Genomic DNA, 27,836 nt, shown 5'->3' with positions numbered 1-27,836 from the left:
TCCACACCATAACCATTGGGTACCATGACTGTAGGTGAGCTCCAGTCACTGCAACTCACTTTGATTATGTAATTGTTGAACATACGCTCTATCTCATTCTGAGCTTGTGCCAACTTTAGAGAGTTACGCCTATAGAATGCTGTTTAATCAGAACCGCATCTCCTTCATCTACATCATGCACAATTTGGTTAGTACTTCCCAGTTTATTTCCGCATAGCTCCCCATGTGATAGCAATAACTTTTTCAGGTCATATCGATTTTCTTGTGGAAGGTAACTCAATAATTTATCACAATTTTTTACAACTTGCTCATTGTGCAATTTGATTTGAGGAATGTCCAATTCAGAATCCTCTGAATTTGGTTCTTCCTTCTGTGCTGTTGTCCATCTGATGAAGGAGTGTCACTCCAAAAGCTAGTGCTTCCAATTAAACCTGTTGGACTATAACCTAGTGTTGTGTGATTTTTAACTTACTCCTCTTGCTTCCTTCCCTATCAAAATACCTTTTGAGCATATTCACATGACACACTCTGTGAGATTTCTTCCTGTCTGGAGTTCTTATCAACTAGGAGAAAGTGAGGACTGCAGATGCTGGAGATCAGAGCTGAAAAATGTGTTGCTGGAAAAGCGCAGCAGGTCAGGCAGCATCAAAGGAGCAGGAGAATCGACGTTTCGGGCATCAGCCCTTCTTCAGGAATGAGGAAAGTGTGTCCAGTAGGCTAAGATAAAAGGGAGGAGGAGCTTGGGGGAGGGGCGTTGGGAATGCAACAGGTGGAAGGAGGTTAAGGTGAGGGTGATAGACTGGAGAGGGGGTGGGGGCGGAGAGGTCGGGAAGAAGATTGCAGGTCAAGATGGCGGTGCTGAGTCCGAAGGTTGGGACTGAGATAAGGTGGGGGGAGGGGAAATGAGGAAGCTGGAGAAATCTGTATTCATCCCTTGTGGTTGGAGGGTTCCTAGGCGGAAGATGAGACGCTCTTCCTCCAGGCGTCGTGTTGCCATGGTTTGGCGATGGAGGAAGCCAAGGACCTGCATGTCCTTGGCGGAGTGGGAGGGGGGGTTAAAGTGTTCCACCACGGGGTGGTTGGGTTGGGTTATGCCCGAAACGTCAATTCTCCTGCTCCTTGGATGCTGCCTGACCTGCTGCGCTTTTCCAGCAATACATTTTTCAGCACCTTATCAAGTAGTTCACCTCACTCAATTTCTTCTCAATTTGATAAAGTCCACGAAACCTGGCTTTTAAAAACTCACCTGTTACTGGAAGTAACACCAATACTTTATCCCCAGTTGCAAAATTGTGAATTTGTGATTTCTTATTTATTTCCTGTTTCATTGTACGCTGTGATACTTTTAAATGCTGTCCGGCCAACTCCCCAGCTCTATTTAATCTTTCTCTAAAACTTGACACATCGTCCAAATGGGTGGTCTGTGAATTCTGACTTATTAATTCTTCCTTAATCAATTTTAACAGTTCTCTTACGTCATGCCCAAAAATGAATTCAAATGGACTGAATATGGTCAATTCATTTAGTGCATCTCTGATCGCAAAAAGTTCAAACAGAATTCCCTTATCCTAATCATCTGGATAATCCTGACCATAAGCCCTCAACATGATCTTCAGTGCTTGATGCTATCTCTCTAATGCTCCCTGTGATTTGGGATGTTACGCAGTTGATTTGAAATGCTTTATTCCCAAGCTATCCATAACCTCCTTGAATAGTTTGGATGTGAAGCTTGATCCTTGATCTGACTGGATCTCTACTGGTAGTCCGTATCGAGTGAAAAATTGAAATAATTCTTCTATAACCCTTTTAGCTCTGATATTGTGTAATGGGATTGCCTCTGGAAATCTAGTCGACACATAATGTTAATAAATATTTATTCCCACTTTTTGTTTGAGGTAGGGGATCTACAGAATCAATCAAGACTCTTGTGAAAGGTTCCTCAAATGGTGGAATAGGTATTGAAGGTGCAGGTTTTATTACTACCCGTGGTTTTCCAACTAGCTGAATTGTATGTCATGTCTGACAAAATTCAACTACATCGCTGTGTACTCCCGGCCAATAAAAATGTCTTTGTATTTTAGCCTGTGTTTTCCTCACCCCAAAATGATCTCCAAGTGATAGCTCATGCACCACTCATAGCACGTCCTTTCGATATCCAACAGGCAAAACAATTTGATGAATCTCTGCCCATTTCTCATCAGCTTGACTGTGTGATGGTCTCCATTTCCTCATTAAGACATCATTTAGTAAGTAATAACACACAGGAATACATTCACTTTCTTTCTTTGTTAATGCCTTTTGATGTAACTGTTTTAATTCCTCATCTTTTTAATTCAATCAGCTTAGCAGAGCTAAAGATACTTGCATGTTTACATATTTTCTCTTTCTCTGTTTCACTTATCTGATCAAAGAAAGTTTCAGATAACACTGTGTCAGCTTCCATATCTGAGCCCTTAGATCTCCCCTGCTTCAGCTTGTGCCTCTGTGATCCTGTGATCACACAATCAGGGAAAGTTCCTGGCTAAACCTTCTCCAGGTCTTCAGTTGCCTGCATCTCCACTGGCTTTTCAACCAGAGTATGCGCATACCTACTGGTGAATTAGCTACATCATTTGCAAGGACAAATTGCATTCCTGGAGCTGAGAATTTGTCCAGTACTCCTATCACAAAGTCTCCACTCTTCTATGGGCTCTCTAGCCTCACTTTAATAACTGAGCAATTCTTGTCTCACCACGAATTCCTGTTACCAGTACCTTTTCTGACAATAGTCCCTCAGGAGTACACATCTCCTCATCCTTCAGCATCACAGACTGAGAGGATCCTGTGTCCCTTAATATTATAACCTCCTTACCCACTACTCCTGGCCTATGTGAATAAACCTTACCCTTGCATGTATATTTGTTTAAACAGATCTGGCACTTCCTCCTTAACCAACCTCTGATCATTTTGTACACTCTGAGGCAGTTGTCTAACCTCCCTTGTGCTTGTCCAAAAATCTTCTGGGCTTGTTTTGCTTTCCTACATCTGGCTTTTTCCTCGCCCACCAATACTGTGATTTTGTGTGGCCCACTTTAGTACAATGAAAACACCAGAGCTTTTTTAACTTCTTTGCCCCCTTAAGGGCTTTTTTTCAACCCTGTGATGAGTTATCCTTATGATCTTCACTGCGATCAATCTTTCCCTTTCCACGTGACGATTTCTCTTTGCCCCAATTTCCATCCCTCATGAATTGGAATTGATTCTGGAAGCTGAACCGTATTTTATGGACCAGCTCATAATCTCAGCCACTTCAGCTGCTAACTTGCTGTTTTAACTCTCTGCTCTTCCACATGAGTTCGCACTGCTTCAGGCAGTGAATGCTTGAATTCCTCCAAAATAATTGCCTCTCTAAGGGCATCATAGGTTTGTGTGATTTTTAAAGTTCTTATCCATCTATCAAAATTACTCTGTTTGATCCTTTCAAACTCAATATAGGTTTGTCCAGGGTCCCTCCTTAGATTCCTGAAACATTGTCTATAGGCTTCTGATACAAGCTCACAAGCGCTTAAATGGCTTTTCTCAACTCCCCATACTGCCCTGATACCTCCTCTGATAGGGATGTGAATACCTCACTAGCCCTATCTACAAGTTTTGTTTGGGATCAACAAAACCCACATTGCCACTGGCAACTGCATTTGTTTAGCCACCTTTTCAAATGAGATGAAAAAGACTTCCACATCCTTCTCATCATGCTTGAACATAGTTAAACAGTTTCTCACTAGGCTGCTGACTACCAGGGACTTGCTCATGCTCACTCTCCTCCTCACTAAGCCTAACTTCAGCCTTTATCTCCAGCCTTTACGCTGACTTTCCTTTTTAAGTATCAAGTTTTGAAGTTCAAAAGCTCTCTCTTTTTCCCTCTCTTCTGCTTTTAATCGTAACTCAAACAGTTTCATTTCTGCTGCCCTTTCCTTATCTCTCACCTCTAACTCAAACTGCTTCATTTGCAATTGAGTTCTTGCCATCTCTATACATTCTGATGTTTTCTCCAGCAAGTTTAAATGCTGAGCTACTGCTGCACTTATCTGTCCTTTCCTTAGAGAAGCAGGCATGTCCAATTCCAGCTTCTCTGCTAATTCTTGCAACTTGGTCTTAATCACTTTTTGCAAAACATCCAAAGTCACCGCATCCACATCCAGAAAACTTCTAGTGACTGAAAGAACCATTCCTATCCCAAGCTTTGTCTACCCAACAAAACCAACACCCAAAATAAAGATACTAGCACCTACCACTCACTGTTTAAAATACCGCAAAAAGCCCCCAAACTGTTATGGACTAGGCCAGACCACTCAAAACATTCTTAAACAGACAGCCCCAGACCATAACTTTGCAATTTGTTTCAGTAAGTGTACAGTGAAAATTACTCGGATTAAGTTAGCTACATTGACTACTATATTTTGAAACAGACAAAAATTTATTCACAGAATTACACAATGAAACACAAAGAACAGAATAAAGAACCCCTACAGAACTCAACCTATCCAACTAGATTAAATTATGCTGTTCCAAATCTACACAACAGTCCCAATAAGCAAAGTCCCTTTAAGACAGTATAAATGGAACACCTGCTTATTGGTTGAAGTTGAAGGGCAGAAAAAAGAGAGAGTTTCCACACAGCTCCCTGTTGAACTTCCCAGTTCAAGACTGAACTAAAACTGCTCAACTCAGCTAGAGAGCTGACCACTCCCCTTTCATTATACAGGTCACTTCTAAAATATGACCACTTTGGGCAGAAATCTCATCTGTTTACAAAAAAACAAAGGGCCTCTCAAAACCCTTTTCATCTCTGTCCCAAACCAGGCTGTTCTGAGCCCGGCCTGGTTTATTACACCTCTGAAGATAATCAAGGACAGAGTCTCCTTGAGCCAAGGAACAGCTTATAGAAAAAAAACCAGGACTAGCTTTGTGACAGTCAGTCTTGACATTGAGTGAAGAGTTTGATTTATTGTTGTCATATGTACTGAGATTCAGTGAAAAGTGCATCAGATTAGCAGAACTTAGTGTAGAATACGGCCGCAGAAAAAGTCCAGAGAGAGAGAGAGAGAGAGAGAGATTTGAGAGGTCCATTTAAAAGTCTGAGAACATGGGGAAGGAGCTCTATTTGAAACTGTTCATATGTGTATTCAGAGAACTGCATTCTCCAATGAGTTTGTGGGTGTCAAGACAGGGTTCTCACTGGGCAGCTGCCTATTAAAAGGGAATTTTACTTGTTAACAGCCTCATTAACACCTCACCTCTCCTCTTTAATATGTAACATCCTATTCATCCATCTGCTGCGATGAAGCTAGACGTTGACAATTCCTGATATGGAAGTCTGAGCGTGACTTGTGCCTTCTGGCTGCCATTTTGGACAGTTGGTAACAATGTCTCAGGGCATGCTCCAGGGCACCAGCCATACATACATCTCATTCATGGACACTGGCATCCAGCCTCTCAGGGCCTGCATGTTACCTTGCTGATCTACTTACAGTACGCTTCACATTTTAATGCTGCACCTTGGGACGCACCTAACATTGTAACAATGCCTCAATGCAGCTACACTGTGTGAGTACAGGGACAGGTTTCCAGCTCCCACACTGGAGAAAACTGCATTTCAGGCCTGTTGGCTCACTGTCAGCACTTTGAGCCTACCTCACAATATTCATGCCTCACGTTGCCTTGTAGTTTTGTGATTTGCTGCTTCAAACAGAAGTATCAGGCTCTTACTTTTACTGTCTCGCCTTCCCATTTATCACAGACACAGAGCCAGGTTTGTCACAGTTGTCACGTTTCAGTCAGGAGTCCCTGGCACAGTAACTCAAGGGCAGTCTGTTATACGAGTCCAGGAGTTCAGCCATGGTCAGTCAGAAGCAGGACCCATGTCTCGTAAGGGGTGAGCAGTGAAATGATAGAGAAACCTGTATTTTGTTTCCAACAATGTGTACTATTTTCGCCTGGAATAAGAGAAAGGGAGGGATTGAGTGGGGAGGGGGAGCAGGCTGTTACAGTTGACGCACATGTAGTGAGACAGTGATGAGGAGCCCTGAGTGAGTGAGTAGGCAAGACAAAGGTCATGCAGGGTTGCTGGTGTCAGATACTAGACAGTAAGTGAGGGAAAATATTGCAGGCTACAGTGAGAGCGGTAGAGCATGAGCCTTGTTGAGAGCAGCAGAGATAGAGTGAACGAGAGGTTGCAGAGACAAAATGGTATTGGTTACCCTGGCAGAGTGAAGCAGATGCCAGCCTCTTCTACCTCCAGTAGTGGTCATTCCTTCACATGGCTGAGACCACACTGACCCAGGCAGCAATCTTGGCCCAGGCTCATCGAAGCTGGTCTTCCATAGATTTTCATGTATTGTCCTGAGGCATGCAGGAACGTGAATACAGTGTAGCATCTTATAAGAACATCAACAAGGCTGTTGTTAAAATGATTCAAGCTCAACACAAGATCAATAAATTGAGAATTAGATACTTCCATGCATAAAAACTGAGTGCAAGTACATAATGAACTTGCAGTACATTGATGAAACAATATTGTTTGCAGAATCGGAAAAATCCCCCAAAAAAGAATAGGATGGTTCGAATATGGATTGAATACAAACACCTAAAAGTCAAAACAAAAGTCATTAGAAAGAAAACGTCAGAAGAAATTGGGGTGAAGTTTGAAGCAAATTATATCACACTGGAAGAAAAAGATTAAAATGTCTCTTACAGACAAATTATAGCAGAGGATACCAGATGTAATACAGACATTAGAACAAGGATTTTTACAGCTAGAAGTAATTTTGTGAAGCCAAAATGTGCATTGACATTAAAAGAATTCAAACTTGTAAAAGGAGAAAGTTCCAACAAATGGTCTAATACAGAACAAATACCTGAAAAAAATTCACTTTATTTATATGTAAACACATACAAGACTGAATCTAGTCACGTTTTGACTGAGTGTCAATGTAATTGAGTTTCATGGGGGGTTTCATGCTGTGAGGCCCAGGGTGGTATTTTGCAGAATATCCCAAAAGCACCTCATTATCTACCTACACCAGCCCACAGGAGCTTGGAAGGCCTGCTGGGTAAGATAATGCAGAGGATAACCAATCTCTTCCCCAGGGCTAATGATTGAGGTCACAACACCAGAATGGTAGAATCGAGCTAGCACTCAAGGAGAGTGTTGCTATTGTGAGATGCCATATGTAAGTAGATATTCTCCTAGAAATCTCACTGGGCCTGACAGCAATAAGCCTCCAAGAAACTCAATTAAATTGCCATTTAGCAAAACATGATAAAATTTGGACTCATATGCATTTACATACAAACAAATTGAAATTTACTCTTTCAGGTTTTTATTCTGTATTAGGCCACAAGCTTTCTCCTTGTTACTGGTTTGAATTTTCTTTATGTTAACATAGCTTTCAGCTTCACAAAATTGTTTCTGGCTGTCAGAATCCTTATTGTAATGTCTGTATTACATCTGCCATCTTCTGCTATCATTTGTCATAAAGAGACATTTTTCTCTTTTTATTCCAGTGTGATGCCATCTGCTTGAAGCTTCACTGGAGCTTCTTCTGATGTTTTCTTATGGACTGCCACTGTTTTGACTTTTTGGTATTTGTACTCAATCCACTTTCTAAACATGCAATTTTTTTTGGACTTCTTCTGATTCTGCCGTCTTCAAGATACCACAAATTCATTATGTGCTTATCCAATTTGTACACTTTGAAGTAAATCTAATTCTTTGTGCATTTGTTTTATGCACGGCTTCCATAATTTTAACAACAGTACACAGCCCTCCTTAGAAGTTATTACATTCTATCCACTTTCCCATGTGCATCAGAAACCTAGGTCGTACGTGAAGATCGATGAAAGACAATCACAGCCTTTGAAATGCAGATGCTGAATTATATGTTGAAAAAAATACAATCATAAATGAAGATGTTCTTGAAGTTCCAACAGTAAAAACAAATCTAAAAGTGACAAACAGAAATGAAAATGTCAGAGCTCAGAGCTAAGAAGTGACAGTGATCTCTTCTAGAGGGTAGGAGAAAGAGGGGTTAACTAGTTGGTTGAAGGATGCCAGAGTGGTTGCAGATGGGCTACAGAGCATGTGAGAGAATGTCAGAAGATATATGAGCATAATAGCAGACTTACCAGCAGGAGGAGCTACAAGTAGACATTAGACCACTTCATATAATGCCATAAACACTGCTGCAGTCCCTCCAGTGCAGAGCTGACAGAGTGCTGCACTGTCAATATTGCAATAAACCGTGACCTCATCTGTTTTCTCAGGACAATGAAGAATGATATTTATCCTACAATCAGCAACACTAAATAAAACTACAAACAATTTGGTAACATATGCCATTGTTATCTGTGGGATCATTATTTGTACATTACACTAGTGATTATTATTCAAACACATTGCATTGGCTGAAAAACACTTTGAGATGTCCTGAGTTGAAAGACATTATATAAAATGCAAATTTTTGTTTCCATTTCTTTTTTTAGTCCATGTACCTAAATCAGTGACCAATGATTGAAAGAATATGTTAAATCTATTTTATTATTGTACTGCCTGTTCACGCCAATGGGATGGAAACGACACAATTGATATTTTGGTCAATTAACTGCTTGCGGTTTGTTAATGTTTCATTAGAACATTGATGCTACCTGAGCAATACTTAGTTCCTTTCAAGGTTTAAATCCATTAAGCTTATTGCTCTTTTGACAGCAGTGCATTTGCTGCTCTTTACAAAACTTTAGCAGTTTTTTGTTGTTTCTGCTACAGAGTATGTCTGCAAGAATAATGAAATGTCAAGATTTCAAACATGCAAGTTCATCTTCCTAACATTTGATTTTGGATTTCAATCCAAAAACTGGAATCATCAATCCATTTTCTAGGTCCCTTCTGAAAGAAACACATCATGCAAAAAAGTACTGTTACCTCAAATTAAATTTGCATCCTCTAAATCCTTCCACACAAAAAAGTCATAAAAGTGTATTTAAGATAATATCTTAACTGCGTAACATAGTCACTATTAGCCAAGTGTAGGAGTATAATGTGATAAATCAGCTTTACTCTGAAGCCTGGGCTGAACTGAAGGACATTTCTGTGATTTGTCAGTTCTCTGTCATGGTGACATGACACATCCTTCATTTCCTGTCAGGATTTAGTCCATCCAAATCTCAATATAAAATTAGTCACAGTGATAATATCCTGTCATCAGCCCACACACGTTTCAGCTGAAATAACCGAGTCAAATGGCAAAAAAGAAGTTTTAAAGTGGATCATTACATGGTAATCACATCTACTGTGGTAAAATGTCTCATTATAAATTTACAAACCACAAAGAAATTCACAATGAAATGTTAGACTGAGATAGATGCCACAACCGTTTTGATTTCACTCCATCCCATTGCATTTGTAATATCCACATAAAACAACAAACAAATCCTCCAGATATATTTATTTAAACAAATATGCATAATATTTGTAAATTGAATAAGACATGTATGTAGCAGGGTCAGCTAGTGTAGCTTCATGCTGATTCACTCAAAAACAAAACTGACAATGTCTGCATATTCTTATACATGTTTATAATACTCAGACAGCAAGGCAGATCATTCTAGATCTGGAAATTCAGGGATTTCTTTGGGAATATCCTATCCAGTTGCTTAAATTAGGCTCAATGTATATTCAGATCAGACAGTCATACCCCAGAGCATTGTACAAACAGCAAAACTTCGATATGACAAGCGTGCATTATTTTAATTGTAATCTTTAAGTAAAATAAGGAAGTGTTGCAGTTATATATATATGATTAACAGATGTCCAAAGTGTATTAAAGCCAGGGAAGTACTTTTCTAAGTGGTAGTTGCTGTTTGAATGCGGGAAATACAGCAATTAATATACAAGATACCATAAATAGATCCCACAATCTGTTAATGTGATGTTAATTGAGAGATAAATACCCCTAGGACACCAGGGATAATTCCCGTGTTCTTCATGGAAATTGTTAGAGTTACTCAAGAGAGCAGAAAATGACATCTGTAACAAAGCAGTACTCTATTCCCTCAGTACTACACAAGAGATTCAGCTGAAGTCATTGTGCTGAACTGCTGGAGTGGAAAATAGACCCACACTATTCTGTGGCTCAAAGGCAAGTGGACCTTTAACACTGCAGGCAGGGAGTCTAGGTTCTAGATTTTCACTCGCTCGTGGACATGGCTGGCCAGCATTTATTGCCTGGCTGCTAGATCAAATTGCAGTATGTATCAACAACACTTCTTGCAGAGCTGCTCACTCACTGGTGGTGAATTACCCTCCTCTCAGGATTAAAGGTCAACACGATCACAAATTTAGACAGGACAATGCATACTTATTGTACATACTTCAAAGAAGTACAGCGTAATGTAACGGACTAACTGCATTTCATAATGTAAGTGTTTGCTATTGCAAACCTGTTGCTTGGTCCTGAGATCTGCTGACCTCTCTATCTTTAGCATGTAGAGGAACAAGCTATTTCAGATGCATGGGTATATAAAGGCCGGTAATACCACAACCTAGATGTTGTGACATAGATGAAGCTTTGATATTGGAATTGTCCAACCACCACATTCAAATCCTGGAAGGTAGCTCCAACTGAAAACAGACAATGACCTACTCAGGATTTGGGTGCATTTTTAACCTCATCATTGTGTTGTCTGTTGCCCAGCAGCAGCAACATGTTAAGAAGATCTCTCAAGCCTGAAAAAGCTCAGATAAATTAAGCTTCTTGTGGGTCATCATGAGAAGGAGAAGTCCCTCCTCTTCAGGCTTCACATGGAAACTTTTGATCTCCCCAGGTACTGCCTTCAGCTATAGCCTGGGGCGGTGATGGTCAAGTGTTATTATCGTTGGACTGTTAATCCAGAGAGCCAGGTCATGTCTGGGGACCTTGGTTTGAATCCTGCCATGGAGCATTGTGGAATTTGAATCCAATAATAAAAGAAATCTGCAATTAAGAGTGTAATGAAGACCATGAATCCATTACTGATTGTTGGGAAAAATGTCCTTCAGAGAAGGAAACGACCACCCTTATTTGGTCTGGACTGCATGTGACCCTAGACCCACAGCAATGTGGTTGACTCTACTGCTGTCTGGGCAATTAGGAATGGGCAATAAATGCTGGTCTGGCCAGTGATCATACATCCCATGAATGTATAAAAAAAATTCACAAATTTTACTCTTCCAGACTACCATTATGCCTTTTACCCCTTCCTGATTGTGTCTTGAGATTTCTGTCTGTCTCTCTGACCGCAAGAGATCGCTCCCACAGAGTCCCAGTTAAAACCTCTTTCAACTAAATTTCCATTCCCATTCACCAGCTCCCAGTGTCGTTCTGGTCAGGTGCTGGGCTGAGAGTATAAATGTACTTATTTAAATGAGGCTCTATTGTTAAGATAATCTGCACCTTTTACCCTACGATGTACTTCAGTCTTGATTTCAGATAAGCACTCTGTGATTTACTGGGTGTGATGAGTGATCAACTTACTGTGAGACATAATCAAATTATGTATAATTGTATGTTGTGAGCTACAGCACAAGCAAAATGGATTGAGATGATATCTTACAGATTTACCATAGTTTCCTTGCAAGTATAAAAGTAAAGAAGCTTTCACCTCAGTTTTTGTCAATGAATGAGGGTCTTTATCTCAGAGATTAAATGGAAATGGTTGAACACAAACTTTTGTTCTTCTCCTATCATTGATATATTAATATGAAGTACAATTAAGAATCAAGTTAGCAAATATTAGGTAACGTGGAATCTTTGATTAGTTGAGCTAATATGCTTATTGGTGTTTCTAGAAGCTCAGATCAGCATTAAAATATATTCAATATATATCCTTGTGTTTTGCTGCTATGTATTTGAGACATTGACATGCTTTAATGCAAGGAATATTCAAAGAACATGATCTCATACAAAGAAAATGGCCTCCAGCAATTTTATTTTAATGAATTTTATGTAATTTTAATTTGCTAATGATTCAAAGAAGTCCACAATAAAATAAAAGGCTTCTAAAAGACATCAAGAGAATTCCATAATAATGACACTCAAGCAAAACTTTGGAAGTGGCCTTTGCAAATGAATTAAATGTGGAAAATATTTAATGCCTAGATGTCTGGTAGTTTATCCTGTGATGCACAAAACACCTATTTATAATGCAGGAGTATGATTCCAATTACTGACTGTATTTGTGTATTTTACTTCAAACTTAAATGAAGCATTTAAAACCTTTTGTTTTTGCTTTATTCACTTTTCAGACATTCCTCTGTTTAGATCTATCAATTTATTTCTCCATTATTTCTAGACCATGTCCAACTGATTGTCTACCTATTATTTTCTGAGTTTCAACTTTGCACTAACTTGTTTTTCATGCCTCTGGTCCAAAACAGACCAGTAGGTTAGTAGCTAAGGAATGTGTACCTTCAGACATGTGTCCCTAATGCACACCCCTCCTTGTGGAAGCGGCATCATCCAAACAGATGTGACGGAGATGGAGAAACTGGGAGAATGGAATGGAGTCTTTACAGGAAACGGGGTGTAAAGATGTTTAGTCAAGGTAACTGTTGGAGTCAGTAGGTTTATAATGGGCTTGTATTTCCAGCATCTGCAGTTCTTTGTTTTTGACCTTAACTCTGTGCCCTGTTTTTCTCGATCCTTCCATCAAGCATACAGCATTTCTCTAACTACTGTGTTCAGACCTTTCATGGTATTGAACAAGTCCAATAAATCCTCTCTCAAATGTCTCTTCTTCAAGAAAAACAGTCCTAACTCCTAGAATATATCTACATAACTGAAATTCCTCATTCCTAGAGCCATTCCCTGAATCGTTTTTGCACACTCTGTAATGCCATCCTATTTTAAAATGGAAATGTATTTTGCACAATAGTGATAATGAACTAATCTGTTTGCTGATGGGACATGGGGCCTTAGTTATGTCATATTTTATAGTAGTAGTACATAAGACGAGTAGATGCCAATGTTGAAATGTATATTTGTAACTGCAGAATGAATTTGTGTTACTTATAACACAATAATAAAAGCATATGCTACAACTGTTAGTGAACAGGGAGCATTAACAACAAAAAAGAAACCTTTGTTTTAATTTGCATTTACAAAGCATTTTTATATTGGGAAAGCACATCGTTGCTACTCCTGGAAGTGTTACAAACTAATATGAAGGAAGTTGAGGTAACAGTTTGCCAATGAACTTGCTGTTAAGAATGTTTTATAAAAGTTTGGAGGTAGCTGTTGGACTTAATTCCAGAATTTAGGACATAAGTAGTTGAAGGATGGGCACCAGAAGCGAGGGGTCGATTTCTGAGTAACTTAATAGCTCCTCGGGTAACTTGACTTTATTGAATTATTGGAGTACAGCATTTCAGCTTGAGTAACATCCAAATAAAGCCAGTCAAATTGAAGGAGCATCCAGTCAATGAAAGTGTGAGAACTTTTGGCCTCTGGAGAGGGAGATTGTCATTGGAGATTGAGCAAGACCTGGATCTGCAAGAATATACAATGATCCATCAAGCAAAAATGTGCCAGGCTAAGTGGGTGTGTAATTATGTATTGCTGATAATACAATAATGTTCTGCCAGGTGTCAACCACCAAAATGGTGCAGACAGTAGAAACTGGGACAGCAGGGTTCAATTTAGTTAAAAAAAAAGGTTTTTCAAATAATTATTAGACAGCTGCTAATGTCAGTTATATATGCTGTATTGGAGATTGGCAAAAAATATCTAGATTAAATGTTAATATAATATTTCAATGTGGAGATTCAAGCTCATGTAGATAAAGAGCTTGAATTGGTGAGGATTATAAGAAATACTGGATTAGTGGTGCTGGAAGAGCACAGCAGTTCAGGCAGCATCCAAGGATTGTAAGAAAGCCATGAATACACAAACAATCTCAGAGAGGTAATCAGTGACTCCCATCACCTAGAAGGATAAAGATTCTCTACACCAACATCTCACAGATGACCTTGTAGAAGTTTATAAAATACTAGAGACACAGACAGAGTTGATGGTAGTTGTCTATTCCCTTGGATGGGGGGATTTGAAGTCTAAGGGGCACATTTTAAGGAGGGAGCAGAGGGATTTTAAAAAAGACATGAGGGACAATTTTTTTACACAGAGGATGGTTTGCATGTGGAATGAACTTCCAAAAGTAGCAAGGGGTGAATGTGCTTACAATTACAATGTTTAAAAGACATTTGGAGAAGTACATGAATAGGTAAGGTTTGGAGGGATATGGGTCAGGAGCAGGCAGGAGGGAAAAGTTTAGTTTAAGATTATGGTCAGCATTGTCCAAAAGGTCTGTTTCCATGCTGTATGACTCTATGAACTATATATTAGAGATTAGAGTCCCTACAATATGGAAACAGGCCCTTCGTCCCAACAAGTCCATACTGGCCCTCCAAACAGTAACCCACCCAGACCCATTCCCCTACCCTATATTTATCCCTGACTAATGCACCTGACACTATGGGCAATTTAGCATGGCCAATTCACCTAACCTGCACATCTTTGGATTGAGGAAAGGAGAGCACCTGAAGGAAACCCACACAGACACGGAGAGAATGTGCAAACTCCACACAGGCAGTCACCCGAGGTTGGAATCAAACCTGGGTCCCTGGCACTGTGAGGCAACAGTGCTAACCACTAAGCCACTGTGCCATCCACATGTGTTGCCAATGAATCATAAAAAGTGATCTGTTTTGAAAGTGTGACTGGAATGTTCAGACTGTTGCAAATGATGAAAGACAGGTGAACTGTAAATGACCTGTTGAAAGGGAATGAGAGACTCAAGCAATAAGCTGCACCACCAAACAAGTGTAATGAGAAAACCATCCTCACAATAGTGATAACTTTGACCAACATTGAAGGTGAGGGCTTTCATTAGGGACACAAAATTCAGGATAACTATTATTGGAGCCTGGGCCAATGCCTTTAGCAGAAGCTATCTCACCTTACAGTGAGGGTGATCTGATTGGACTGGTCCTGATAAATGGTCTCCCTGCTGAGAGGAGCAGGAAATCAGAACAATAGACAACCCAGAAACAAACAAAAATCAGTCCAAAGAGCTACGTTTATAGATAAGGACCATAAACTATGCTGGTCAAGGCCTGAAGTCAGATTGCTGTCAGTAAATAGGCTACGGTTAAATCTGCTCACAAAATAGGCACCTCTAACTAGTAAATAATCCTGACATTTCCTGATCTGTTGTTGGAAGACAAATATAAACAGAATTGGAGTTATTGAATGTGCATGTGATACAAGTTAACTCAATACCTGCCGATTCTTTCTGTTGTAATACAAGATTCAAAATGTAAGGTCCACAAAATCAAGTTTAGAATTTTAAAAAAAATCAGCAATCATCAGGGTCGGGGTCGCGTTTGGTGGGTTGGAGGTTCATAATAAACATTGTCACAAATTAGTGAGTGCAACGGGAGTTAACAAAGACGCGTTGGTCTGCAATTTGGAGTCGCACCTGAAGTTTGGTTTCTCTGCACGGTTTTTCAACAGGGAGCATTGCACTGGTCTTTGTCAAAGCTAGCATCGCGACCGGCACTATACAGCTGCATTGAATTCTGATCTAGTTGTTACACTTTCTATTCTTTTTGTTTTGCAAGGAAAAGCGGAACCACAGGATTGAAATGAAGGGACGTCTCTTCAGGAGATAGAGGAGAGTGCCTGTTGTAACTTCACTGCAGAAGAACATGTTACACAGACACAATCCGAGCAAGTATAAGAAAGTAACCAATGTGTCCAATCGATGAAGCGATCAGCTGACTCAATGGCAAGTTTCTATTCTATTTGAAACCTTGCCCAGAATTCAAAATTGCAGTTAAGAGGTTCCCAGAGAGAGAGAGAGAGGCCACGCCTCAACATCCGCAATATAAATAAGAGATCTCCCCAAACACTCCCAGAAACATTCCGGAAGCCAGTAAGATTTCAGCAAGCGGTGGATCGTGCAAAGTAGCTGCTCGCCTGCCAATCGTTGACATCAATGTGCCTTTGGATGAAAGGGGAGGTTCCCTATGGGTGGCTTCACGCCGGCGAGTTGCAGATGTGCTCCGCGTTGGACTGAGCGGGTCCTTACCAGCTCCTGATCTCTTGTCCACTCCGCAAGAGGAAGGATGCCTTATAGGAGATGAGTGCCAACCGAGAGGACCATGTGATCCTGTGTCAAAAGGCCATCGGGCTGGTCAACGAACTGTGCACCAAGAACCTTCTGGAACATGAGAAGTGCCTGGAGTTTGTGTTTTCCTCCTCCAGTCAGCTCCCCAGTGTAACTGAGACAGGTAAAGTAAGGAAACAGCTGATCACACTTAACATTAATGAGAAAGAGAATCCTTTCAATAAGTTTGGACAATAAACCAAGCGCCTTTCATTAAACCAAACTAGCCAACTTAATTCCAACTCACCTAGAATAACATAATGATGGCGAAGGGCTCTATAAGATTTCTAACGTAGCTATGAGAAAGTATTGCACGTTCATCAATATCATCCATATGGTTACTTACAGTCCATAAATAGTATTTAACTGAAGTGTTCATCCCAGAATAAAAATTACGATCCGATTGTAAAGACAGTTCCCGAGGAAAGCCAACTGGCGAAACACTGAAGGGATTGTATTCTCTTTAGCATTCTAACTGTTCAGTACAGTCAAGGGAAGCAATGGCACTTTGCACTGCCTGAAATTGCAAGTTGTTCCCTGACAGTCTCTTGGCACTAGAGGGAAACAGTGACCGAGTTCACCCAGGGCAGCAGCAGCAGCCACTAGCTCTCCGAGAGACGCTGAAATCAGCCATCCTACTTCAACTGGCGGTGCTGGGAGAAGGAGCCAGGCATTAGATACTGCCTGTTCTCTCGGACACCTGACTGCACACTGCTGGAGGTGTTTGTTATTCAAAAACATGTTTTCCTTTCGATGAGAACCCAACCTTCGTGAGAACCGGCGATCATCAGTGAGCGCTAAGGTCTGTTTGTGAGTTGACTTTTGCAAAACAGAAATGCTGGTAGAGCAAGATTATTGAAATTTTAAGCCCGTGGGCTAGACCATGTTGCGTGTCCTCTCTGTAGAATGTGATTCCTAGATAGCCAAGCGAGTTGATTACATCAAGCTATAGATTGGAGTGTTCAGTCTCTCTGTCACATTCACTGTCCATTTCTTGTATCTATTCCAGTTATGAGGGGGTGCATCCATCAGCTTTCCGGCACATACTAGGCTAAGTTCCACAGCCTGCTTTAGAGCCCACAGGCGGCGTTTGGGTTACTCGAGAGAAGTCTGTTTTTCCGGCTGAGGTTCGGTTAACAGTTTGAACAGAAGCTGCAGGTGAAAGTTGGCGTTAAGGCAAGGTGTTTGGTGAAGTTGTCTTGCCATCCTGTTGATTCCGAGACTGTTGCCTGAGCATCCAAGTTGCGATTTGGGTCCCCCGGGGAGGAGGATCGCGGTCATAGTCCCTGCCATGCGGTTGTGCTGAGGAGCTGTCCAGTGCTGAATCTTCAATTACCTTCTGAGTCAGTCGGGATCTCGGCCGGTGTGAGAGGAACATTCCTCGCCATATTTCACAGGCTTTCTGAATTGTTCCTTTCAGATTTCTGTCTGCAGGTAGTAGTGGAACATTATTTTTTTTTAAAATGTTTTCCCTGAAATTTGTGTTGTTTCCGTGTGGGATGCAGTTGAGGAGATTTTAAGGTTCTATTTCAGGCTTTGAAGTGTTAATCTTGAATATTATCTTGTTACGGTTATTATTAGTCCAATTGGCTATGTCAGGCCAGGATCAATGTTAAGACTTGGGATTGTTTGCATTTGGTGTCTTGTGTGCTGTGAAGAGACCTCTCAGCTATGTTATGCAAGTTGAATTTACACGTTATTGCCTGGCAGCTTGAGAATGTGATTTGAGAGCAGGTGAGTAAACGAACCAGTGCCAAATCTTAAAAATTATATGGAAAAATGGTTTCTTTCCAGATGAGGTAAGTTGTGTGTTAGGTTGGAGTAAAGGCGCATTGTACGACTTCTTAAAACTAAACGCTTAAAACCCGCTTGTGATAAGTGGGTGCTGTCTCGCACACCACCCTTCGGGACAGGGTAGCTCAGGACTGTATGTGTACAGCAGCTGAATTTATAAGTTCAACGGTGAAGTTTTCTGGAAAGCAGAATGGGTTCATTTGCTAGACCTGTCCCATACTGTAACTTACGCCCTGCTGTTGTTAAGCTTACACTGAAAAGGTTAAAACATCTGAGCTTGAGACCGACTGGGGAAAGGTACTAATGATATCGGGAGGTATTGAATTCTTCTCACGGCTGTCATTCGAGAAAGCTCATGAATGGAGAGACGGCGAGATGCAGCCCCGTTGTAATTGTGAGGAGGCTATAGGTATCCAAAGGTGAGTCCGACCACTTCAATACAACCTTGCCATCTGCTGAAACATACACTGCAGTGAAATAGCAATTGGATCTGTTTAGATGTATTTTTTTTTCACTTGCCTATGTTCTTGTTGGCTTTGATGACTGTCTATTCCCGCCAATGTGTGTGTGGATAATGATTACGTTGTCTACCTGATGTTCCACCTAGCAGTTTAATTGTTACTGACTGTTGTTTTGCCTCTCTGACTCTTGCAACCTAATGTCCTCATCGGTGTTATTGAGCACGGAATTATTTGCTTCCTCAAGGCAGGACATGAAGTGGTTCAGTTTAAGTAATCGCTGCCAGGTTTCTGAGCAGAACTGTACACACACACTGGCACACACATACAGGCACACACAGAAACACACACACACACACACAGGCACACACAAGCAGACAGGCACTCAAACACAGGCACAGATGCACTTACACACACAGACACACACACAGAGACACAGAGACTCACATTCATACATGCACAGAGGCACTCACACACACAGAAGCACACAGATACACACGGGCACTCTCGTACACACACACTCACTCACACGCACACACCCACAGGCTCACACACACTCACGTACACACACACACACTCACACACACGCACACACACCCTCAGGCTCACACACACACACACAGGCACACACACAGAGACACAGAGACTCACATTCATACACGCACAGAGGCACTGATACACACAGAGAAGCACACACATACACACAGGCACTCACGTACACACACACACACGCACACACACCCACAGGCTCACACACACACACACACACAGGCACTCACGTACACACACACACTCACACACACGCACACACACCCACAGGCTCACACACACAGGCACACACACAGAGACACAGAGACTCACATTCATACACGCACAGAGGCACTGATACACACAGAGAAGCACACACATACACACAGGCACTCACGTACACACACACACACACACGCACACACACCCACAGGCCTTTCCCCGGAGATTATGCTTCTTTGATAAGAAGGTATTCGGCTGCAGTTTACACAGTGGGTTGTGTAGTGATCGAAACACAGAGGCTTCAATAGTGTTCACTGTGGAATGGTCTTTCGTGTGCTCTTTGATCGCAAGAGTTAAACATCAACGCTTTCGAATACAAGGGTTGGAAAGAAGCAGCAGCGGGAACTGAAACCTGAAAATCATTGGATGGTGCAAGGGGTAATTACAATTTTAATGAGCATCTTACTCTATCAATTTATTTTGCCGGCTCAGGGACGTGTTTCCCTTCCATCACTGGTTGCCTTATCTTTTCAAAGTATGAAGGCATTTGTCATAATTTTTAATGAGATTTGTATTTTTTGGCATTTGGCATCTATGCCTCTATATTTTCTTGTTAAAACGAGGGTCTGTGTTCACATGGACCGGTCACAAAATGCACCAAATATGCAGAATACTGGTACCCTAAATCTAGGTTAGAACAATAGTCACATCAGCCAATTGACTGTGTACGCTTTAGAACATCCAATTTTGTGAAACCAATCGATTACTTACTTTGGACATTACATATTGGCGATATTCCCTCCAGGGTTGGGATTTCATTCAGTAAGGTGCACTCCAGCTGATCCTGTCAGGAATCCAAGGGATTAGTTACACAACAGGGAGAGGAAAATTGACATGGAAATAGAAACTGCTGCTCATACTCAACAGGTCAGGCAGCATCTAGGGAGTAGGAAACAGGACAGAAACAAGTGCATGACAGATGTGCCAGGTTCTCAGCAAGTGCATGGGAGGGTGAGGAGAGAGGAGGAAATACAAGGGGGGGGGGGGGGAGGTGGTGGTAAGTATGTGATTGGCAGAAGACAGAAATGATTCAATAACAAACAAATGATGGTGTGAGACTACAAGTGGTGGCAATTGAAGCAGAAGCAAGAAGCTGGGTCTAGAAGAATTGTTACTAGTAATAGCAAAGTTATCATCACCTGTACTACCTGAAAAGGAAAGGTTATATCTAAAAGCGTTAAAACTATTAGTTTTGCTGTGAATTTCTGCTATTAGGCTTTTTAATGATTTAATCCAATTCTATTAATGGATATTAATGGTTAACTATCATCTAACTAGTGACCTGTTTAGTTGGTTCTTCAATTGCTTTGGTAAACACATAGTTAGTCAGATATCTTTTACTTTCTGGACTATCCAGTCAAATACCCCAACTCTGCGTCTGGCAAGTACCTTATGATAAAGCATTGGTCACAGTTGAAAGTACAAGTAACAAAAAACACACACTCTATTTGTTAATCATTATGTGATTGTTTCAAAGTAAAACTACTTATTGACCACATTTAAAAACTTTCAAGTTTGAAATACATATGCTTCATTCAAGGTTTACATCTCATGCTCATCGCAACTAGCTCCAGCCACTTTTAGGTTGAGTTTGTTTGTCCCAGCAAGATGTACATGGCAAAGTGATTGTTGAGAGTGAAGATAGAAACTGAATGGTTGATTAATGATAACGTGCTTGTTCCAGTCATACCTCTGTAACTTTAATTGCACATCCCGTTGAAATATATTTGACAGGCAAGCTTCTTCTAGCAACTACACATGAATCTTTCCAAAAAGACATTGTGGTTAGCCCTTTGGCAAATTGAAAGCAATCCTATTAAGATTGGAAATGCATTGATTTGTTTTTAAGTGAAATATCAATAACGGACAAGAAGAACTGTGTATGCGTGCACCCATATTTATAAGAGGTGCACAACGGCTGACTAATTTAGAGAATAATAACTTGCATAAATGATATATATTTAAAGTTAATTGACAGGAAACGTTTTTTAAAGAGTAAGCCAGGCTCCTCCAAGTATAAGTCCTTCTGATAAGAACTTTACGTTGTTAAACAACAAATTTGGGTGAAGGAGTTGGGACATTATGTTGAGGTTGTACAGGGGCATTGGAGACGTTTTTTCTGAAGTACTGTATACTGTTCTGGGTGCCCTGTTGTAGCTCAGATATGATTAAACTGGAGAGGTTTTAGAAGAGATTTACCAGGATGCCAGGAATGGAGGACTTGAGTTATAAGGAGAGGCTGGATGGGCTGGGACATTGTTCACTACAGCGTAAGAGTATGAGCGGTGATCTTGTAGAGGTTTATAAAACCATGAGGGGCATAGATAAGGTAAATGGCAAGGATCTTTTCTTTAGGGTGGGGAATTTCAAGATTTGGGAGCATATGTTTAAGGTGACAATGGAAACACTTTTAGCGAGAAAGTGTTTTTTGTATGGAATGAACTTCCAGAGGAAATGGTGGATGCTGGTACAGTTACCATGTTTAAAGTACATTTGGATAAGTACATGAATTAGAAAGGAGAGATCTGGGGCAAATGCAGGCAGGTGGGACGAATTTAGTTTAGATTATAATTGGCATGGAGTAGTTGGACCGAAAGATCTGTTTCCATGCTGTATGACTCTCTGACTCTAATTGACTAGTGCTAGGAAGATGAGTTTAACAGTGCAGGGAGGTCTTTGTAATGGCACAACTATAGCAAGGAGACTGACAGCAAAATGAAACATTTCAAAGCTGGTGCATGTGTCCACATGCAGAAAAGAGCAGAGTGTAATGGTGGTGCTTATTAATGTCACAGTTAGTGAGAAGAAACTAAGCCAACACTTGTAGAGATTTGTCACCAGTTTGGAGTGGTTTTGGAGAGATTGCAATATGGAAGAAATTTGACCCTATAATTAATTTGCATAGATTCATAGAATGGTTCTGCACAGAGTTAAGATCACTCAGCCTCTTTTGCCTGTGCTGGCTCTATGAAAGAGCTATCCAATTCAATCCCAATTGCCCTTTCTGCCCAGAACCCTGCCCCACTACTCTCACCTCAAGCATTTATCCAATTCCATATTCACAACATGCATTACAGATTATGACATTTTCTCCCCTCTCATATCACTTTTGGTCCTTTTGGCAATTAACTTAAATCTGTGTCCCCTGATTACCAATTGTCTTTCTAATAGTAGAAACAGTCTGATAACATAAAGGGTTCCTATTGGACTAGATTTATTTGCTGCAGTGTAAATGTCTCAGGCACAGTTTACATTTTATTTCTGCGGTATAGTATACAGAGATGATGAGATGTACAATATCTGCTGTACAATCAAGTAGCTCATGGAAACAAAGACTCATTCTAGAAAGATTGTTAAGCATACATAATATACTGTCATCAGTGCTAAGTAAAGTTGTTCTGTTGGTTTATGTATTGTAATGCTATATATTGCCTTATGTATATCTGATGCTGCTGTTAAACAAAGTCATATTTCCTTATAGCCGTAATTGAGCATGTTGCTAGGGATTATGGCCCTCAGCCAAACATTGTGAGTACACTTGTGCATAGACTAAGAGATGAACATGAGTGCTTCAGCTAACGTAACTTTCAGAGTCTTCGTGACAAACTGAATGAGTGCAGTTGAAGTAGCTTGGATTGTTATGCCAGCAATTTTATCATTGTCCTAACTATTAAGAATATTCTAATCTTTTCACTCTAATTACTTCCATCAATCAAGTCAATGTTTGTGCTTGTTGCTGCCACTCAACTTTTATTGCTGCCACACATTTTACAGCCTCCTGAGCCCTGTTGTGGTAGTTTCGTATTACAGGAGAGGAAATCATGAGCTTCACAACAAAATGAAAGCTATCATTTCCCTTGCATGTAACAAGGGACTGATTTATTGCAGTTCCTCTTTTACCAGATTCAATGCTGCTTCTCAAACATTAATGTGTTGCTGTACTGTTCACTATTCTGGTGGATTGCTCCTGATCACTCCCTGGCTCAGTGACCTGCCGGGCGTTACTGCTTAACAGGCTGGTAGAAACTGTTTTATTTGATAACATTTTGAAATCCAGCAGGAATTTGAGGGGTTTTGTTAAAATTGAGCATTTTAAAGTTCCAGTGTATTGACTTGGGGTGCTTATTTCCTCTGTGACCCCAGGGGGATCTTTGCAAATTAAAGGAGAGATTTTTTTTTCTCTCCTGGGAAATATTTAATCCTCACATCGTGGGCTGACACCCAAGCTCCTGTAGCAGTGTTCAGTAAATTTTATACTGTGACAGATTTGAAATTGATTGCTACCTGAAGGAACTCCATGGAGGTGTGTGCTGGACCATAACCTGACTCTTGCGCTTGGAGCGTCTCGGAAGAAATTCATCCCCTTCTTCAGGAGATAATGGCTTCAAGGCTGTGGCATCCATCGTGTTGATCCTGTTCTCAGAGGTTTCTTCAAGACTGGGCAGTGGGGGAGCACCCATGTATTCTGACAGCCTTGCTGGATGTTCCGAGGGGCCGGGTATAGTTTGTTCCTGCCCCGTTTGTGAGTTTGCAGCTTTTAAGTGGTTCACGTGCTTTTTCAGGACCACATCACCTACCTGAACTTTGTATGCCATTGGACCTGCTCTTGCGTCGACCATGACTCGTACCCGTGCAGGGCCATTCCCGTGATTTCAAAACCAAAGTTCTTCCCCTGAAGGGCAGAATGGCCTACTCCTGCATCTATTGTCTATTGTCTATTGTCTATTGTAAACAACCTCTCTGTCTTAGAGGAATCCTGTGTCCAGCAATGGCATTGCAGATGCCATTTCACCCCCAATCCCCAAGATCTGGGGAGATCAGGTTTAACCTGATGTGGAGTCTTCTCTCCATTAGCTACTCTGCTGGAGCTACCCTTGTAGTTGTGTGAGGGGTGGTCCTGTAAGCAACAGGAATGGGTCAGTTTGCTATCGAGTGAAAGGTGTAGGCTGTTTCTTTAAGCCTGCTTCCAATGTTTGGACTGCTCTTTCTGTGAGGTCATTGGATGATCAATGGCATGGAGCTGTCCTTACATGCCTAATGCCATTTGGCTTTAGCAAATACTTGAATTTCCTGCAGGAAAATAATGGCCCATTCTCTGTGACCAACACCTTTTGGGAGTCTATGTGTTGCAAAAGATGCTGTCAGCTTTCCCATCATCACCCCCATGTTTGACAAAGGAACTCCCTTATTCCAACCACTTTGAAAGGGTGTCTGCAATGACTGAGAACACGGAGACTATGAAAAGACTGGCATAGTCAACATGTAACCAATTCTAGGGTTACCTGGGCATTCCTACAAATGTGGAGGAACTGCTGGTGGTAATCTTTGTCTTTGTTAAAAATCACACAACACCAGGTTATAGTCCAATAGGTTTAATTGGAAGCACTAGCTTTCGGAGCGCTGCTCCTTCATCAGGTTGTCCTTGTTGGCACTCTCGGTACTACCCCACTAATGCGGCAATGTCCGCATCCAATCTGGCTACTGGACATAATCTCTCACCAACATCTCTATAGTGGAAACCCCCGGATGACCCTGCTGGAGTTCAACCAGTATCTGGCTCTGCACAATCACTATTGCTCCCCATAATAATATGATGTCATCTATGGTGATCTGGTCCCTCTGGGTCCAGAAAGGTTCCAATTCTGGTTGTGATGGCCCTTCTGTCTCCCCCATCACTGTCAGCAGTTTCAGTTTTGTCAGGATGGGATCATTCTCTGTCCAAAGTCTGATATTGTCAGCAGTGATCGGAAATGGGTCCAGAAAGTTTAAATCCAGAAAAAACGGACTTTTCTAGTGGTGGCACCACCGATGGAGTAAGTGCCAACAGGAGGCACCCCAAGTCATTCACATTTGCCAGTCGGTTTCCCAAGCAGCATTTTAACTTGTAATTGTGCGCGCACACTATTACAGCCCACAGCTGAATTTGACCTGAAGCAATGGGTGGCACGGTCCTGTCCTCTTTTAGTAGGGGTTTGTGGTGTATTACTATTACAAATTTATGTCCATTAAAGTATTGTCAGAACTTTCTCACACCAATTTCACCCCATCAAGCTTGAGCCTGAGCTTCTTACTACAATCAGTGGGAACTGAACCAGCTACATCCCATAAGAGACAGGAAACCAAAGTTGTACCCTTACTCTGTCAAGCTTCCCCGGTATAGGTTCTCAGTTTGGCCAAGGTCTAATGTAAACCTAAGAGTTCGAATCCAGAGTGAATTTGCTAAAGACTGCTTCCACAATCACTGATATACCTGCGCTTTAACCACCTCCATTAGAATTGGGTGACCATTTAACCAGGTGCTTATTTTGGTTCTGATTTGGATGTTGCTAAGAAATTTCACTGTTCCAAACGAGATGTTGGCTGACTTTTGAGGGTGAGCCCTGTCCTGGATGCCAGCCTATTAGATAGCTTATTTAATTGTGGCCATCAGTAACTTGCCACATTTTCCAGTGATAAAGGAAGTTGCAGTGCCTGTTTGAAATCCAGTTGGGCATCATCTAGTGTGTGCTTTTTCATGGTTATAGCATTGCTCCCACATTCTAAGTGGTCTCACCGCATCTCATCAAGGGTTAAACAAAAATCACATGCCTCTGCCAGTCATCTTAACCTGGTCCAGAATCCCAAAATGGATTCCCTTGGATCTAGCACAGCCGAGTAAAACCAACAATGTCTCACACTTAGAGGAGGCTTGGGGTTGTAATGTTCCTTAGCTAAATCAATTAACTCTTGAATGGGTTTAGTATCTGGTCCCTCATGGAAAGTTAGCCTCTCAATAATCGAAAAAGCTGAGGATCCACAAACTGTCAGGAGAATTCCTCATTGCTTTTTGTCTGCCCCAGTGTCATTTTCCCCGAAATAAGAATGCATTCTTTCCACATACTGGGCCCAGTCTTCAACGTCGGGCTCAAATAAGTCAACCTTCCCAAATAACAGCATAATGCCAGAAATATTTACCATAACACAAAGGCAACCATTGTGAGTGGAACACTAAAGGGGCATATCGCACTCTTATCACCACTGAAATAATTCCATGAAGGCCTGTATCCCACCACCAAGTCACCCTTGATTTACATGTGAATAGTACATGATACTGTCTCAACTAGCTCAGTGCCGGCTCCTCGAGTGAACAGAGCCCCTGTCATCTGTGTTAGCCAGGATTATTTGATTAGGGCTGTTACCCTGGTCCAATCAGGGAACTTATATTCTGAGTCCACCTGGCTCACCTCATTCCAATCAAAACAGGCATGTGTTTAACCTCTATATTTCTTGTCTAATTCTATTCTCCGTGCAAAGTGCAGATTCTCTCTTGATTGATGATATTATAGCATTTTTCAGTAAGCTTAGATATGACACAGTGAGGAGTGTGTTATGAAGAGGAACCTGGGATAGTGAATTAAATAAATCCCTAAAATTGGCCAAACACTAAGCTCCCATGGCCTTACATTCAAGACAGCACAAAGTGTTATATCTTTTTATGAGCAATAGTTCATTTCCTGCAGTGATGCTCTTGAGATCCTTGAAGGTTGCAGTACAATAGTAATAATAAACTGCTAAGGTAGAGTTACGTTCAATCTGCAGTATGGTTTATCCCTTAAGACCAGTGTTCAGCTATTCTTTGAGGCGCCCATGAATTCTGGAGCTTAATTGTAGCTGAGGTGGTTCAACTAACACTGTCAACTTTTATCCATGATAACTTCTTTTGCTCCTTTTTCATTGCTTTACTGTTACTTTGATTTTTTCCCTCATGTTTTGTCTCCTTTTCATTTCAATTTGACCTTTTCCTCTCTCCAATGTTGTGAAGCTCGTGACCTGTTACCAAGGTTCAGATTGGTGATCTTACTTTGATTGTCTACTAGCCACATTCTAAAGTCATAGTTGAGTAAACCCTGGTGTGGAGCACCTTGTCATGTGGGGCATCAATTGAACTTTTTATGGTTTTGGAACCTGCTGCCCCCTCATCACGATGTTCTGGAAATGCCAATGGCTAGTGGCATAATGAGATCAAGAAGGCATTTGAAACTTCATGAACACTGAGTCCATAGGTTTATCCCCTTAACCCATAAAACTAAAGGTTGATAAAGGAAGAGCAAGTAACAGGGAGGGATTTTGCATGAATAAGAATCAAAATGGATTCAGTAAGTGAAATAAAGAGAAGATTAATGTAAAGAAAGGGAGGAAGAGACAAAAAGAAAATTGTTTTTCTTTGAAGCTAAAAACCCGATCGGAAGAATTGGCCAGAATAAAATTGCAGTTTCAATGTTTCCCTTTCTGGGCCTTCAAACAGTTTCAAATCTTGTTCATAAATCATGTCATTTAGCAGGGAGCTTACAACATGAAATAAATGGCTGTGGTGAGATTCTTCTGTAATTACAGTGAAAAATGCAGCAATTTCCTGACACTTACTGAGAGCTTGACTTCGAGCTTCAGTTTGTGTGAGGTTAACGGCAATGCCGTGCCAATCAAATTGGCATTAACTCATAACTCATGGCATACAGCTGAAAATGATTTTAAAAGCAATCAAAAGCCATTTATTGTTTC

At 41.1% G+C, this 27,836-nt stretch overlaps 1 protein-coding gene across 2 annotated transcripts in view; it reads left to right on the top strand.

The window, feature by feature from the left end:
- Positions 1-16,004: 16,004 nt before the first annotated feature.
- LOC140467191 (synaptotagmin-6-like) overlaps positions 16,005-27,836 on the top strand; it is a 294,594-nt gene continuing 282,762 nt past the window's right edge. For both annotated transcript variants that reach the window (XM_072563374.1, XM_072563373.1), the window contains exon 1: positions 16,005-16,360. In XM_072563374.1, the coding sequence (XP_072419475.1) occupies positions 16,210-16,360 (151 nt within the window). In that variant the 5' untranslated portion in view covers positions 16,005-16,209. The remainder of the gene's footprint in view (positions 16,361-27,836) is intronic.

This window comes from Chiloscyllium punctatum, chromosome 45, assembly GCF_047496795.1.
Source record: "Chiloscyllium punctatum isolate Juve2018m chromosome 45, sChiPun1.3, whole genome shotgun sequence".
NCBI lineage: Eukaryota > Metazoa > Chordata > Chondrichthyes > Orectolobiformes > Hemiscylliidae > Chiloscyllium > Chiloscyllium punctatum.
The sequence above is the reverse complement of the archived record's forward strand: the minus strand, read 5'-3'. Positions and strand labels throughout refer to the sequence as shown.